This window comes from Ylistrum balloti, unplaced genomic scaffold (assembly GCF_031769215.1).
Source record: "Ylistrum balloti isolate Yb309-2 unplaced genomic scaffold, AGI_CSIRO_Ybal_v1 Utg369782, whole genome shotgun sequence".
NCBI classification, from domain to species: domain Eukaryota; kingdom Metazoa; phylum Mollusca; class Bivalvia; order Pectinida; family Pectinidae; genus Ylistrum; species Ylistrum balloti.
In genome coordinates, this window is record NW_026781970.1 from 2,376,743 (window position 1) to 2,395,522 (window position 18,780).

General features: G+C 34.8%; 1 protein-coding gene across 1 annotated transcript; it reads right to left on the reverse strand.

Moving 5' to 3' along the window:
* Positions 1-669: 669 nt before the first annotated feature.
* On the reverse strand, positions 670-18,529 carry LOC132544112 (probable ATP-dependent RNA helicase DDX49). Its single transcript, XM_060207679.1, has 12 exons — positions 18,382-18,529; positions 15,433-15,556; positions 14,792-14,877; positions 12,912-13,033; positions 12,455-12,633; positions 6,434-6,574; positions 5,980-6,132; positions 4,809-4,906; positions 4,030-4,104; positions 3,207-3,295; positions 2,602-2,673; positions 670-2,439 (listed from the first exon to the last, which is right to left on the reverse strand). Exons 1-12 carry the CDS (start codon positions 18,527-18,529, stop codon positions 2,350-2,352), a joined length of 1,377 nt encoding a protein of 458 aa, XP_060063662.1. The 3' UTR covers positions 670-2,349.
* Between the last annotated feature and the right edge of the window lie 251 nt (positions 18,530-18,780).

An 18,780-nucleotide genomic window follows, 5' to 3' on the forward strand; every position in this document is an offset into this window, starting at 1 on the left:
ATTCATTCTTACAAGAAGAGTAGGATTTAAAAGAATTTGTTCTATTTCCCTGATTGGGTCCTGTCCCTCCTGCCCATTGTGCAAAGACCCAACATTTACACAAAATTGATTCCCTTTAAACTTGGAACGCTTTAGACCTAATTTGGACAAAATCCAATCATTCTTACAGGAGTAAGATTGTAAAGAAATTCCTCTCTCACCTATTAGGCACTGCCCCATACCCCCAAACCAAATTGATTCCCCTTCTCCTAAGAATGCTTCAGACAAAATTTGGGCAATCCCTAACAATTGCTATGGGAGAAGTAGGATTTTAAAGAATTTGTTCTATTTCCACTGTTGATTTTCTTCACCTTGGCAAGCTTTAGACCAAATTTGGGCAAAAATTTGACCATACCTAGGGAAGAGTAGGTTTTCAAAATTTCCCATTTTGGGCCCTTCAAGCCCCTAAGGTCCTAGCTCCAACATTTATAAAATAATTGTTTCTTTTCCTCCACAGATGCTTCTGACCAGATTTTGTCAAAATCTGAAAATTCTTAAGAAAACAGTTGATGTACAGATGTAAAGATGATGGACTAATGATGGATGCTGCAGTATGCTGTAATCTCACATCGTACTTCAGGCCAGTTAGTCAAATGTGTCTACAGATCATGAAGTAAAACACACAGCACGTTTAATATATCCTAGTTCACGTTTATTGCACGTAATAGAGAATGACACAAAATATATGTTACATTGTAACACAGCCACATTCTCTTTTAATTAGCAGGAACAATAGATTCCTATGACAAACATATGGCAGAAAATACATGTCCATGGTATGTACAAGGTTAAGTCCCAAGAATGCTTTCAGTTGACATGAAACAATTGATAGTCACCATTAGTAAGTGGAATCTTGCTCACTCTGTGCAATGCCAGTTTAGATGATTTTCATTTTAGGGGTCTAACCTGTGATAAACTGGCTTTACAATCGATGGAATTAAAACATGCCACATCTCTGAATACGAAGAGGTTCAAAACAATAAGGCCCATCATGGAAATTGCGACTAATTATTAGGACAGTGAAGAAGCCATTCACAACGACTACCAGTCCTGTGGAACTGGAAATTAACATTAAAATGTTTTACATTAACATACTGATACAGGTATGTAAATCAATCCAGAAGAAAAAAACAGGAAAAATCGGTCAAGGAGTTCTGCTTCACCAGAACAACACTAGTCTACATCAGCCAAGTTGTGATGGGTATAGCAATGCACGTCGTCCTCCTTCCTCATCATCCTTTTCTCCAGACCTAGCTCCCAGCAGCTTCCAACTCTTCCCCAGACTTCAACCAAAAACACCTTCAGGCCCAGAAAGTTAAGTGGTACATGTATCAGTGACTGGCAAACTAGATGGAACAAGTGTGTGGAGTTGGAAGGGGACTTTGTTATAAAAGCAAAGTGGTCCAACATACATGGTTTTATCTAGAATACATTATCTAGAAAATTACTGGTGTTTCAGGGGAGATAATCCATTCATCTCGATCCTACACACCCAGTGAGATATGATCTCGGTAAAATATCCATCAATCGTTCTTAAAACTTTCATTCTGGAACAGTTTTTATCAACCTTAAGTACAAGTACTGTCCTGATCTACTTCTCTATAGGTTTAATGTTAGGTTAGATATAAAGTATTGAAACCATAGGAAAATGAATTTGTACCTATGAGAAAACACCATCAAATACATGGTTTTACTAATTCTATCTTGTAGACATTTACGCATCAAAAATATAGGCTTAATCTCCTATGTGAACATCGGTGTGGACAAGGTAGCCAATTGAATTGTCACTGAGAGGTAAGTTAATTAACCAAAACATTTTGGTAAACTGGAAAACCTTTCTATTGCCCAATTGACACAAATTCAACACTATGGTGTTAACCTAAACCAACATATCACCAAATTTATGGAAAGATTTTGTAAAACCATTTCAATTTCATTTTTTATAATTGCAATAATTGAAGTTTTGACACATTTACAGATACGAATATTGTCAAAAATAAAAATATGGAAGAACTGACCAATGAAATTGCAATACATTTTCAGTCCCTATCTGAAATGTATGTTCTCGACACATAGTGTGGTGCATGTACCATATAATACATCATGTCAACATCCCCAAACAAAATTGTGTAAATCTGTTTCAAACAGACAAATAGAACATTTAATTTAACATTGATTAGAGATATTCTCAATACAATAATCTAAGTTGATTAGGTTGTTTGTGGTGTTCCTTTATCTGTGATGTGGAGTACAATTCCTGGACAATAGCGACAATTAAGTACGGTAAATAACAAAAATTAACAAGAGAAATCATGTCTTCGTCTTCGTTCTCTGTTTCTTCCATGATTTCTTTTTTTGTTTCAGATATTTCTGTTTCTTTTCCTCTTCGTCATCTGGATCCTGTAATAATAATAGAAAAAAAATTGTTTTCACCATTAAAGTACAGATTGGTTATCCTTTAAAATTTCTAGTGGTTAAAAACTCAACAGAAAAATCTACAAAATAAAAATGGCTCTGGATTGACACCTGATTAGTATCAGTTATCTATTATTACATACTTACTTTTCCCTCTAAAATCATCCTCTTTCTCTTGTTAATTGTATCTCTTTCTCCAAAGTCTCTTTCATCTAATTTCTATAAAAAAACCAAGAAACCAAACTGATGACCAATATCATCAAATAATCAGTTAAAAATGATTTTTCTCTCTGGTTTTGATTATATTTTCATATTCTTATTTTGATGATTTATTAGCATCTTAATATCTGGAGATTCTACTAACATACAATAAAAAATAAAATTGTACCATTGTCAATGACAGGAGACCAGGACATTGATCACATTGGTAAGTTAATCATTCAGTTGATTTTATTATGAAGTTAACTTTATTAAATGCATGTATCTATATTTTACCTTACAGCTGTAACATCAATTCAGAGATATTCTCTCTTTTCCCAATGTAGAGTTATCTGCTCTTATGAGCAAGTATTGATATGTATGTCATTAGTCTCTGCTGGAAATTACGTCTTTTTCTCACAAATTTGACATAATCAATACTGCTCATAAGAGCAGATAACTCTGCATTCTGAAAAGGCAGATTTTTTTTTAAAAAACTACAAACTCAGAAAAAGTCCTCGTAATGGATTAATTATTGGTGCAGGTGTACTTACGATCTCAGCCTCCCGGCGGGCTGTAGCCACTTCTACCAGAATATTTAAAGCCTCTTTCTCTTCTACCTTGTACTCTGTCATCTTCTTTTCTATGTCCATAAATAAATATCAATAATCATGTTTAATCTACACTAGAACCATGGGGCCAATACATTCTCCTGAACTAAAAGTCAGGGTTCAGGTTTTAATACAGGATAATGAAATATTAGTTGGCCCCAATATACTGCTCAGATAGAGAGATCTTCTCTTTAACTGGAGCCATTGAGTCTAAGCCTAGAAAATAAAAGGTCCCAAGTTCAGATCCTAGCAGAGGCATTGAAAAAAATAATCACCTCTGTTGTATTAACATCCATGTAAGTAAATAAGAAATAAATATTGACCATAACCCATAACCATGGTTGTAATGACTGGAAACTTGAGGATGAATTCTTTCCTGGAGGGGGAGTATGTTATCATGCTAAAATACTAGCCACAATAAACTGCTTAGAAAGATCTACTCTTTAGCTGGATTGGTTAAGTGTAAGACTCAAGTCTCCAATTTGAATCCAAGCAGAGGGGTTGGAATAGATAATAACCTCTGTTATTGTAGTAGTATAAATAGCAATAGATAGGTGGACATTTAAACAGGCATGGGATTATTGCCATATTAAAGTTGTAATATTACTATCTATAGCCATAACCAGTCATCTACTAATAATCACAATGAAGGTAAATCTGTGTTAATTGTTTTTATACTCGCATTTGGCTCAAAGATATACTTTATACAATTTGACTGATACCTCAAAGTACAACTGTGATGTCTACAAGAAAAATTTGTACCTACTTGTAAATTCTTCGATGGCATGGACCAATTTAATGTCAAACTGTGTCACCAATGTAATGGATTTGCCACCTCGACCTTCAGAAACAGATAAATCAGAATATACAAAGAGATCCAAGGGAAACAAGAACAGATATTATTTATAGATTGTTTGTGTACATACAAAGATATGATTCATATTAGCTGTGACACACAAAAGATTCCTAGTTAAAACTCTGACACGTCCAACAGACATTCCTTATTTGTAATTCTCCATCCCAGCTGATATTTCTCAGTTCTAATTCTTATCCACGGATATTTCTCACTTAAAATTCTCACACACCAGATATTCCAAAGATTCTCATGCACCAGATTTTCCTCAGTTAGGACATTTGACACACCAGACATTCATCATTTAATGCTCTCACACACAATCATTCTCTGACGCACCCAGATATTCCTTAATTAAAACAGACACACAAGATATTCTTTAGGTAAATCAGACACACTTGTTCCTCTGTTTTACCTCCAACACACAAGAGATACCAAAGCAAGAACTCTGGTTAAAACTCTCACAGACTAAGGGTTTCAATTGAAAATTCTGACAGGAGATTCCCCGGTTAAAACTCTGACACACAAGAGATTATTCGTTTAAAATTATGACTGACGAGTGACTTCCATTTAGACAGACAAGAGATTCCTGTTATAAACACATTTTACAAAAACAAAAAATAGGAAAAATCTCCTGTTATGATAACAGCTCTATTAGATTAGTACACAATATCAATTTGTTAACCATTTACCTGCCCTAGCGGTACGACCCACTCGATGTACATAGTCTTTGGGTCGTGACGGCACATTATGGTTGATGATGAGATCTACTGTGGGAATGTCCAATCCTCTACAAGCAAAGAAGGAAAAATTATATAAAACACGATCATATCTACTGAAGAATGTATGATGCTCTGCGAAAAGTCAATAAAAATAGTGATATATTCAAAACAATAAGCAGTGGTTCATGTGTATTAATTATTCCAGTGAACTACGTTCAAAACAAGTACTAATTGTAATGGGGACCATTACAAATGTCCCCCAAAGGACCCCTTCAGCAGTAAATGATCACAATAATCAGACCTGCAGTCATGCCAAACATGGACAACACCATTTTGATCCTATAGTGCCACCTAATACTTATATGCCAATTTTCACGAAAATCAGACAATATCTAAAATTTGGCCAAATTTTGACCACAGCTGACGGCTCAGATGACCGATTGGAAAAATTCAAGTGGCCTGAACTCCGCCTTGCATGTATGAATATGTGTATAAAGTTTTGTTAAATTCCATGCAATAGTTTTTGAGAAACGCGTCGGAAACCTCGCTGGCGGAAGAAAGAGGAAGAAATAAGAATAATAAAAATAATAATAATAAGAAGAAAAGGAGCAAACACAATATGTCCCTCCACTTCCTTTGGGGGACATAATTAGGTCTTAAGTAACAAAATACAGACTGGTATAATAATTACAAATACTGACCTCCCTGCTCATGACATCAGAACAACTATGAATAGAAATGGACAAGAGGATATTGACGTCAACTCTAATTGCTTCCCAAACAAAAGCAATCAGGATACTAGTGATTCCGACCCAGTCAAACTTTAACCAACCTGAGTATCTCTTCTTAATTCTGACTAATCTGGATGTTATACCTAATTCTAACTTAGCTCCTCATCCTAAATTAATCTGTATGTTAACACTTTGTTTAACTGAAATTTCAACTAAGTGGAACTTCATCTTTGATATACTTATTACTACAGCACTGGCAATGAAAATTTTGTCCTCATTAGACACTTTAAACTTAAACAGACTTTAAGATAAACCAAATTAAATCTTAACATAAGCCATCTAGCCTTTAAGTAAAACAAAGTTAGACTTTAACTTGAACCCAGTTAGACATTTACTAAAACCTGACCTACCTGCTAGCCACATCAGTAGCAATGAGTATATTAACTTGGTTAGACTTGAACTTTGCTAAGGCGGCCAGCCGTTCCTTCTGTTTGCACATGGCATGTAGGATCACACAATTGAGGCCCAGACTGGTGCAGATCATTCCTAGAATCTGTGTGTACCTATAAACACATCCATCAAATTACAAACACAGGAACAAGAATATCCAAACAGGGTATTTAAATGCTTCATCAAACTAGTCAATCATTCTTCCTCTTTGATGTGTTTTAATTATTATCAGTTTGTCACAGACAGAAAAATGTTGCTTTTGTATAACTGATGTATACATCGCTTATCCTACTGTAAATGCAGGCAAATTTATGCTAGAGACACAATCTCTGTTGTATGAAAAGTATTCAAGAAAATAACTCAAATGCTGGATACATGTTATATAAATACCACACACTGAAATACAAGACATACTTGCAAGTGTTGGTGAATATCATGATGGAGCTCTTCGGCCTTTCCTCTGTGAATTTGTCTAGAATGTGCATTAGATGGGCATCCTTGACGTCGGCAGCCATCAGACAGTAGTGCTGTTCCAGCCCTTCTACCAATAGTGTTCTGTAATGGTAAAAGAGGAGTTTCATCCCACTCTGTCCATCTCTTCATAATCAAATAAAGTAAGCACATTGTTTTGTATCCTCAAAGGCCTGAAATACCACCGTACCGCTTATACACACAACGGTCAGGAACACCGTATAGTTTTATACCCTAAACCAGCAGGTACACAGTTTATTTTTATAGTCTGGTACACAATATATGCTAATGTTTATTGTCAAATTGAGTCTTATTTCTCAAAATTATAGGTACAACAAAGCTTTTACACATGTTATCGACTGAGGCACACAAAGCTGTAACCTTTCAGCAGGAAAGTGGAGTACCGGTATATGTAAATATTCTTAATCTCACAGGTGTAAAAACTGATACACACTAGTTTTTACACAGTCATCGACAGCTGTGCCTGTGCACTTCCAATCAACAGGTTAGGACACTATAGATATCCAGCCGAAGATACATATTATTATATATACAAAATAAGTTTATATCATATCCCAAACTTGAATATATCCAAAATTTGCTGTTTAAATCTCCCATCTAATTATATTTTTTATGTCACAGGTGGTCGACTATACACAATTAACATAATCATCCTCAGCAAGTACACCAGAAATCCATGGGACATAGACTGATTAAAATTTAGGAGCCAATAAATAGGATATACCTAGCTGGGTACCTCAGGTGTGCTGTTTATAATCAACACAATCAACACCTCAGGTACAATGTACACATCACAAATACAGTCATGCCCGTCCCTCATTCTTTGATCCCACTACTACACAGTTTCATCTTTTGTTGTGTTACAATTCAATTAAACTGTATGTTTGTGCTTGGGAAACTTCTAATTTCAAATACCTCGCTATTATTAGTGGTGAAAAGTCGACATATCTGGTGGGGATTTCTATTGTTATTTTCATATTCTTCAGTTGGACGACGTAAAAATAAAATAACACATTCAACAAAAATAAAACTTATTGATGTTCATGTGTGAATTTCACAGTATTAACTGCCTTTTGTGCCTGTTCTGTCTGTACTTTTATAATAAAATCTGCACTGTGATGTTTACATAAAACTACTTTTGAGATTCCCGAAATAAAATGTATCAAAAAAGGAAATGTACTTTCCTTAAATAAGGCTCATTTAACCCATCTTTATTTATTTTTTGAAGTGAAATTCATTGTTTAGAAAAGGAAATATGTTTATATATATCAAATTACAGTTTTCGAAGTAAAGACCACTGCCAACACATATCTTTCTCTTAATTGTCTCAGCACAGTTTCTTTTTTCTATCTCTAAATGTTCATCGTCACATTTCCTTGTAAAAAGACTTCTTTTACTTCACAAGAATTGGTTAAACAGACATAAAATTTTTTCCCTAAATAGCTGCATTCAGTCAAGTTTTGACATTTTTTCAGCATTCAAATATCTGTCTATAACGAAATGAAGAGAGCACCCTTTTTTTTCTTAATTATTGTTTGGAATAGATTTATATATTTTTTATTGTGAATAGATACCAGTATATTACCAGATATCAATGAATTCACACTATAAATCCTAAATCTTTACTCTGTCATTGCACATGACTGACCACACAAACGTCAATGTAGTATCGTAACACTTTACTAAGCCATGATTATACATAAAATAAAAATGGTTTCTTGGAAAGGAATAATAGGGGGGAAATTGTAAAAAAAAAGAACAAGATAATCTGCAAGGTATATCAGCCTTCTTGAGCTGGTCATTTTACGCCATGTATATTTTTATACTCGTAAAAGTAAACATCCTTAGAAGCAATAAGTGAACAGTCACCATTTTCTAACATACCTTACATTTAATGAGTGATAGAGTGTCATGTGCATTTGCTTAAGGAGATCAAAATATATTAATTAGATACAAGACTGTACAAATGTACTCAAAAACAAAATCACATCCAACATTAAAAACGCCTCATTTAGAAATTCTGAAAAAGATAAAAATCTGAAGAAAAACAAAGAAAACTTGTTTGTTAGTTGGTTATTCTTCGAGATAAGAAGGACAGTATATCATCAAATAAGACAGTTCTGGAGATGGCATGGACAGTGAAGATAAGCCAGGAGGTGAGAAGGAGATGGAGCTGGATTGGACACATCCTGAGTAAGGATCAACGGAATGACTGTGCTGTGGCCCTCGGCTGGACACCAGAGGGAAAAAGGAAAAGAGGACGCCCAAAAACAACTTGGCGAAGAATGGTGGAGGTAGAGTGGAATGGTGCTGGCTGGAGTACCTGGAACTCTGCACGTCGTGCTGCCGAAGATCGAAAACAGTGGAGAAGGGATGTCCAATCCTTGTGTGCCTCCTGGCTCAGGGAGACTTAAGTGTTAAGTGTATATAATGGCAAACAAAAGTAGGACTGTTTCAATCAAAGGCTATGGTAACAGTAGTTATTTATAACAAATAGGCTATGTTCAACAAAACCTAAAGTCAGAAGTACACGGGGACTTTCTGAAACATAATCAATATTTATTCAGGGCTTTCATTGATGTTGTAATACCATTTAAGTCACTCCACTATAAATCTCAAATATCACACAAAGACAGTCTATAACTGTATACACAGGTTATATTTCTCAATGGATTCCTAGAGGATGTAGAGTGTTATGGACAACTACATGCAAAACATATCAATTCCTATCAGTTTATACATGTTACTAACACAGCCAAACTTTATCTCTTTAAACTGAACTCTACAGTAATACAAGGTCGGATATGGGCTTGCATTGCTTAACTGATAATCAATACTTTTCATAATACATATACTTCACAGAACATCATTAACATAAAGAGCCTGAATCAAACTGATTCAAATCAACATAAAAAGTACCATTTTCACACTCAAGGCCGAACATTATTCACCTATGACTAATGGATCCTTTTGGGCAACTCAAACTGATTTAATTTATCAAGCGTATCTGTTTGGAACTGATATTTACAAGCTAAAAGTCACAATTTCTATAATTCATAGGAGTTTATGGAGTGTTATAAGAACTTTGACCTCTTCGGCTGTGAACATGGATCTCAATAAACATCAAGAAAATACCAACATGGCAACATAATCATAATTCAAGCTCAAATTCCAAAAAACCAGGGCAAAATATGAACGAAAGAAAGATTTACACAGAGATTCCTGAAAAAGTACAAGGAGAGTAAGACCAGGTGTTTTGGAAAAGTGAGCGGCTTCTGCTTAATCCATGACACCGCCCATGTTAAGTCCTTGGTCAGTCCAAGTAAGTAATGTCACATTCTCAATTGAGAACAAGGTATGCAATAATGGAACCAACAGGAAAACTAACAAACATAAAATACATCCAGCTTCACGTCGCACGAAGAAATAGAATATATCTCAATGAGATTACTAATACCATTTCTTTTTAAAACTTTGTCAGGTTCCAGGAAGCTATTAGTCATATAATTCAGATGAAATTTAGTGTTTAAACAAATTTGGTCCTAATGACCTAAAATATGCAGTATTTTTTTTTTCAATGATTGTTGGACTTCCGCCAGTGTACAAAACAAGATGATTCTAGGCTTTTTGGTTAATATGAAGAAGTTTTTTGAGTGTTCAGCCTACTTGACAACTGTGGATTGGAATATGGGTTAAGCTCATACCTTTGCAACTTATGCTGGGCTTCACTCCAGAGCACTGCCAGCCTCACATCTCTCTTCACAAGATGTTGGGCTTCATCCCATAACACCAATAGCAAAACATTTTCATTTTAAAAGTTTTCGGTTAAAAGTAAGAATTGGTTAGAATGTTTCAACAAATTTGATCCATATGATCTTCTATTTAGGTAAAAGTCCTTTTTTATCACAAACATTACGTGCTCAATTGTCATCCTAAGGCTCTACCAGGCAAATATTAATGGCCTTTCAGTTAATCAGAAAAAGTTGTTGGGAGTGTTTTTATAAATTTGACCCCTATGACCTTCACTCTCTCTCAAGTTTTGCTGGGCTTCATCCATGGGTATGTACATTCAGCATATTATCATGATTTCAGTCATTTTCACATCAATCTATATAGGTCTAATGTAGAGGTAATTTTTTTCAAAGGGTTTCATTTTTCCTTATTTAAGATGAATTAAAATCACTGATAATATATAACGTGATAATAACTTTGATAATGAAAACAATTGTTTGTTTCCTTTCTTACATAAAAAATATGTTCTCTTGCCATGAATTTTCAGTAAAACCTTGGTAACAATCAGAAAAACAAACAACAATTCACATATCAACTAATGTGCCAGGCATAAACACATATCAACTAATGTGCCAGGCATAAACACATATCAACTAATGTGCCAGGCATAAACACATATCAACGAATGTGCCAGGCAAAAACACATATCAAATATTAGCCAGGCATAACACATCAATAAATGTGCCAGGCATAAACACATATCAATAAATGTGCCAGGCATAAACACATATCAAATATTAGCCAGGCAGGAATACATATCAAATATTAGCCAGGCATGAACACATATCAACTAATGTGCCAGGCAAAAACACATATCAACTAATGAGCTAGGCATAAACATATCAACTAATGTGCCAGGCATAAACACATATCAAATATTAGCCAGGCAGGAATACATATCAAATATTAGCCAGGCATAAACACATATCAACTAATGTGCCAGGCATAAACACATATCAACTAATGAGCCAGGCATAAATATATCAACTGATGTGCCAGGCATAAACACATATCAAATATTAGCCAGGCATAACACATCAATAAATGTGCCAGGCATAAACACATATCAATAAATGTGCCAGGCATAAACACATATCAAATATTAGCCAGGCAGGAATACATATCAAATATTAGCCAGGCATGAACACATATCAACTAATGTGCCAGGCATAAATACACATCAACTAATGTACAAGGCATAAACACATATCAAATATTAGCCAGGCAGGAATACATATCAAATATTAGCCAGGCATAAACACATATCAACTAATGTGCCAGGCATAAACACATATCAACTAATGAGCCAGGCATAAATATATCAACTGATGTGCCAGGCATAAACACATATCAAATATTAGCCAGGCATAACACATCAATAAATGTGCCAGGCATAAACACATATCAATAAATGTGCCAGGCATAAACACATATCAAATATTAGCCAGGCAGGAATACATATCAACTAATGAGCCAGGCATAAACACATATCAAATATTAGCCAGGCATGAACACATATCAACTAATGTGCCAGGCATAAACACATATCAACTAATGTGCCAGGCATAAACACATATCAAATATTAGCCAGGCAGGAATACATATCAAATATTAGCCAGGCATAAACACATATCAACTAATGTGCCAGGCATAAACACATATCAACTAATGAGCCAGGCATAAATATATCAACTGATGTGCCAGGCATAAACACATATCAAATATTAGCCAGGCATAACACATCAATAAATGTGCCAGGCATAAACACATATCAATAAATGTGCCAGGCATAAACACATATCAAATATTAGCCAGGCAGGAATACATATCAACTAATGAGCCAGGCATAAACATATCAACTAATGTGCCAGGCATAAACAACTATCAAATATTAGACCAGCATAAACACATATCAATGAATGAGCCAGGCATAAACACATATCAACTAATGTGCCAGGCAAAAACACATATCAATGAATGAGCCAGGCATAAACACATATCAACTAATGTGCCAGGCATAAACACATATCAACTAATGTGTCAGGCATCAACACATATCAAATATGTGCCAGGTATAAATGCATATCAACTAATTTGCCAGACATGAATACATATCAATACTGAATTGTACTGCTGCTGGTGATGACTTACTCAGATTTTTGCTGCCAGAAGAATGGTTTGTTCATGCCGATTTCCTGAAGACTCTCCAGAGTTTTCGTCATGGTAGCACTGAACAAAAGTGTCTGTCGTTTCTTAGGTATCACTTTAAATATGGCTTCAAGTTGTTCCCCAAAGTCATCTTCTATCAGTCTGTCTGCTTCATCAAGAACCTTCAAAGTAGCGTTTCACATATGAAGACATACTGATATCATTAAACACACATTTCTATACAATATATACCATGCAATGTCTTAAATATGGATACAATATTTGGAATTTGACAGCAGCTGAACAAGTCATGTAATTTTCTATGAAATTTGTTTAGTAGTATAAAATCATTCCACATTCACAAATATATCAAAATCCCAATCAAAAACAAAAGGAAGTAAAATTAGAAATAAATTGTGATGCACTTGTAAAGCTGGCGGTAAGAAGAATGAAGACCTACCAAGAATTTAATTTTTTTCAGGCTGAAAGTGTCACAGCTCTGTATGTGGTCTGACAGCCGACCAGGGGTGGAGATGACAATGTGAGGTTTCACTGCCAAATCTAGTCCCTGCTGCATCATATCTGTTGAGAAGATAAAAAAGGTCAAGTCAAAGACAACATTAGGTTTAGTCAAGGACAGCAAAAGGTAAAGTTCAGGAGTCAAGGAGTCTAGCACTATGGTAAGCCAAGTAAAGGACTGCAAAACAAGTCGAAGACTCATGAAAGTTCAACCTTAATATTTCTGGGATTTTCCTCACTATCACTCTATGCTGACACTGATTATCAGATTGTAATTCATTGTAAGAGTTCAGACAGAAATATATCAATTAACATTTCCTATTTCACCAGAAACTTACATATATGTATCTGTTAAACCTTCAGTCAGTTCGAAAGGAAAGTACCAGGTAAGTAAATATAGTTGAACCTGTTCAAATTATACAAAACTATGTTTGTGATAATGAATCCTATTTCAAAGTATTACGGTGGACATTGCCCTGAATCGTGACAAAGTGACTTAAAGAGTCCTAGTAAGCCAGGAATATACCTGCCTGTAATGGCATTTTCTGGGGGGAAAAGAAAAAATGCCAATTATAAAATCATCATCTTTTTAAACACTTACTATACTGCAATACATGTTAATTGACTGTTAAACACTTACTATACTGCAATACATGTTAATTGACTGTTAAGTAATCAGAGGTTTTATCTCATTCTTTATCACGTTTGATTTTGTGATGAAGAAACCTGCCTGTAAAAAGCACACTTCTGCTTGTGTATTGGCCGAAGTTAGCGTTGACATATGGGCATGCTGAGTATAGATTGAAACTTAATATGATTGTGGATTAATTATTTGTTAAAATCTTATTAATCTTACAATTATTACGATAGTCTTGATATGATTCTCTTATCAAAATATGAAGTGAAACAATGTTGTTCTTTGACAAAACACATATCAACACTGCGTGGTCCATATATAATGTACTAATCACTTGTAATACAGAGTTGTGGCCTCAAGTTTTGTCAGCTAGAGTGTGAATGATCTTACAGCATGTTGTAAAAGAAATAACACTGAATCGATACAAAAGTGTCATTTAGGTGTATAATTTGACACAATCAGTTGCTAATAACAGTCTGCTACCCACAATGTTTAATGTTGATGTGAACAGTGACCATATGGAGTGATTATTATGACACCAATGCCTTTATCAATACTTAAATGTGTCATCTCAATAAACGTCCAAGCAATTTAAATTGAAGTGAAACAAGACTCAGAAGGGTTTGGAATTACCACTAAACAGAAAATTACTGTTTTTTATTGAAAAAATCATGTGTTTGAACTGCCCGCCCATTCGAACTGACTCAAGATTTACTGTATCTTACAGCAGTAAAGCTAATAATCACAGTGAAGACAGTAGCTACAGTCGTATGAGCTTGTTAGGGAGTGGTTTAGAGGTCAAGGGTTAGAGTTCAAGGGTTAGAGTTCAAGGGTTAGAGTTCAAGGGTTAGAGTTCAAGTTGCTCCATCCTTACCCTACATTAGTATAAATTTATGTAATTACACGTAACTCCTTAAGAATTAAAAAAAAAAATTGTAGAGTGAAACCTTTGACCCTTTAACCTTGACCAATGACCACCAAAATCTAATCAGGGGTAAAATTTGATGTTCCAGAACTGGTGAAAAACTTCACTAGATCTGTTAAAGGATTGTATCTAGAGACATTTTGTGTGAAAGTGTTATTGCTATGCCAAGATGCAAAAATGGACACACTGACAAATCCATACATTCCTATCTAAGTGAGTAAGTTGACATTTAACAGCATGTTTTGCTTAATCTGCTTACCTAACCCGCCTGTAATGACTGATACACGGATCCCGATTGGTTTTCCCAAGACTTTAAACTGCTCAGCAATCTGGAATGCCAGCTCTCTACAACAATACGACAAACACACAGTTAACACTTACCATAGGGTTTTAATTGTTAATTCATCTATGACTGCTGCACATCAACAACATCATTTACCATTAGTGTCAGTCAACAATAATTCTACTGACCTGAATTTTCTAAAGGGACATGTTAGAGATGTGCTCTAAAACATTACTCCCTTTCCTGAGTAACAATTTCTATATTGATCAGACAATAGTGTTTGTGCAATAAATGGATCCTGTATATGTATATTGTAAACGTACTCACTATTGCATCATCCATGTTTTCACAACATTAATTATAAGCAAATCAACACTATGAAGAATTTGCTATATGAATGACATAAAGAAGCTGCTATTATCAATTATAATTAAGTGCAATAAGCTCTAAAATAAGATTACCACTAAAACATGTACAGTTACAGTATGACAAGATTTAAGCCAAGAACTGTACCAGGTTAAACTCTAAATTATACTGACATACTTGAAGGTTCTCTTATATTTACATCACAACACAAAATTAAATTTCACCAGTAAAGTTTATCAAATTATACCCACCTGGTTGGAGTGAGAACTAGAGCGTATATACCATATGGATCCTCAGACAGTTTCTGGAGTATTGGCAGAGCGAATGCAGCCGTTTTTCCACTCCCAGTCTTTGCACAGCCTATACAGTCTTGTCCTAGAAATAATGAAATACAATATTTATCATCCAGTGAGACAAGAAGGCATGTAATAATAAGTGGGTTCAGTGTTGCTTACTTTTTAAAATTAAAATTCTATAAACTACAAGGAAGTTTTGACTTTTCATGCATTCAAAACAATATACCAGTAGGTGGTTTAGTGGCACAGAGGTAACACTCTCATTTTTCACTTTGGTGACCACTAGTCAAGGGCTTGATTCCTTAACCAGATGTGACCAGACGTGACTAGATGTCAAAAGACATGGGGTCATCTGCCCAATCACGCAAGGTACTCAATAGGTACTCAGGTCTCCCCCAATAGTTAGAACCCTCAATCTGGGCCAAAAAGAATATTTCTCAATTTCTTTCTTTCTTCTCTCTCTACTTAATCTTTTTTTTTTAAATCTTTTTTTAAAAAAAAAACAAACAAACAAACACCCAGAACTGATATGACAGCATACCAGGGACCCAGTCAACTATCCACATGGCCCCAGTTGTCCAAAGACTGGTTTGAGATAAAAGTGACAATTTTGAAACATGAATGAAACAAAATTTGGAACATTCTTCATCTTTTCAAAGCTATAGATTTATTGAGACAGGTCAGCTTGATGTATTTTGAGTTTCCATTTTCCAATTAAGACTCTTAATATTTGAGAGGCAACACAATTTAATTTTTCACTTATCACTGAATATTTCTCACTAACCTCTGAACAACCAGAGTCTGACAATAAGTGCCAGGAATTCAAACATTATCAAGCATTCCTCTCAAATTAAATGCAGGTTGTAAAATTCATTAAATCTTCATACTGTTGTCAGAAGAGTACACACCTTTCCTCCCCACCTCCCTGCCCCCCTCTATCCAACCCCGATTTCACTGTAATACTCAAGTCATTTGCCTATGAAATCTGATTTGCATGAGGAGACATATCTTTCTTGCTCCAACACCCAGTATTCAAAGAAGGAACATTACCTGTTCACCATCAAGATAACTTCTCTATTAATCAACTTAGACAATGATCAAAAAGTACAAATTGTTTCATCGTAAATTAAATGACCCAACATCTACACAAGGAGGCTCTTCGTCCTTACACCATGGACTGTTTATGCACTTCTTATTCCATATATCATGAACTATTTGACTGCATGTTTAATTCTGTTACTGATGCCATTCATTCATGTGTTTACAGCAGGCGTGATCTAAGGGAGACAACTCACAAATGTTCAATTTGTAGCCTTCAAATACTGTATAGTTAATAATATTTGTAATGGATTATATTTCACTGTATTTGCAGTCATCAAAGATAGCATGAAAACTCAGCAAACATTTTACATTGAATCTTAATCTCTGAAAATCATATTTTGTATACTTGTTTTACATGGATACCAAATTAACTGAAAATTATAAAGATAAATTATAAAGATTCTGTTTCACATTTCTACAATTTTACATTTTCATTCATTATCTACTGCATATATGTCTGCGAGCATAACAACGAAAATGCAATACAGCAGTCCATAGTGATGAAAGAATTAATAATAAAATCACAGTAACTTCAAACCAAAATGGCAAAGACATTCTCAGTATGTTGAAGAACAATATAAAGTTGACAAGTACGCCATTATGATAATAACCAGTTCAACCAGATATGATGCCTATTTTTGCTATAAACACTCAAATGAACTTTACGTTTTTTTCAAATTATCTCACATTTCAATAACAAAATTATTTTTCAATGCAGTAAATGTCACTCAAATGTAAGACATGTACGGGAGTCTGCGCTATTTAAGCCTAATGAGATTTTAACCATACAAATGATATCATATATGAGATGCATGCATTCATATATGCCATCCATTATGTCTATTTTCATCACAACTTTGGTTCCAGAACAATATGTATTTTGGAACAGCCATTTCGTCAAGCTGTATCACATTAACTACTGACCTGTAAGACCTTACAACCAGATGATTTTGGTTGTTGTAATATGTTACCCTTCAAGAAAGGAAAAAAACACAGAGGTTTGTTGTTGTCTATATATCAAGAGAACAGAAATTAACCATGAATAACAGGCCACATATCCTTTCCCTATTTTTGCAATGGAAGTCCAAACATGCATATTTTAAAATTATCACATATGATGACTTTTCTGATTTGAATGAACAAGTATGAGTTGTAGACTGACATGTTAACAAATAAGTTTACTGAATAGTTTGTTGCATAAAAAAGAGTTCATAAAGAAATATGGTTCATTGGGTGGTTGGGGGTATCTGTGCATACTGTGTCTATGTAGGCTAACTTAAGATGAAGTAAGCTATCAGATACGAGAACTGCAGCCATATTTCCGATAGACATGTCAGTCATTTCAGGTGAGCAAGTTTGAGGATGTTCAGCTGATGTTATTTAGAAAAACATTCGTGATTGACATAATCAGATATCTGGTTTTTAAATGAATGTTATAGCATGAACACATTTCAATTCAATTGCTTATTCATTTGGTTGCAATTCATCGACACAGCGCAGCTAGCAAGACACTTTTTTTCATGGAGTCTATTTCCGATAGTCAAAGTAATGCACAAATCTTAACAAACCCCCCTACGGTCAATCTTTCATGTTTTTGTTTACATCATTTTTAATCAATGTCGTCATTTATGCATGCAGTTCTATTTTCAAGTGAAACTGCTGTCTTCATGTGGCTACATCTGTTCTTAGTTACGAGGATATAAGACTAGGTTTCTAAAATCTGAAAGACCACAATAAACACTGGACGTGAAACTAGAACTACCTACGTGTATGTGCGTATCATTTTGTTTACCCAATACTTACCGTTAAGAATTGGCGGAACACAATTTACTTGAATCGGAGTGGGCTTACTTAATCCCATATTTTTACATTGATTGTAGAGCCATGAATTTAAGCCTAAATCTTTGAAAGTCTGTAACTGCGAAGATCCACCACTGCTGGTACTCGCCATGCTTGTTTTATTCAACGTTGCCTACGCGCTTGAAACTTCTTATTAACAAACGCTCTGCATTTAAAGAGTTTCAGTGTCCAGTAGTACATAACCAGCGACCACCTTCGCTTCAAAATCCGGATATTTTTGCACACAAGCCCCACTAAATAAACTTTTATGTTTACATTCACAGACTTAGATATTTCTTAGTCCATGATAATATATATGTTTACAGCATTTCACACTAGTTTACATGTAATGCATGAAACAAG

What these genes read in the sequence shown, in the direction of transcription:
- LOC132544112 (XM_060207679.1), bottom strand. Translation starts at nt 18,529, where the DNA reads ATGGCGAGTACCAGCAGTGGTGGATCTTCGCAGTTACAGACTTTCAAA. An exon ending in TGTTCCGCCAATTCTTAACG is followed by an intron (nt 15,557 to 18,381) that starts GTAAGTATTGGG and finishes CATTATTTCTAG; the next exon opens with GACAAGACTGTATAGGCTGT. An exon ending in TGCCATCGAAGAATTTACAA is followed by an intron (nt 3,296 to 4,029) that starts GTAGGTACAAAT and finishes TTATGGACATAG; the next exon opens with AAAAGAAGATGACAGAGTAC.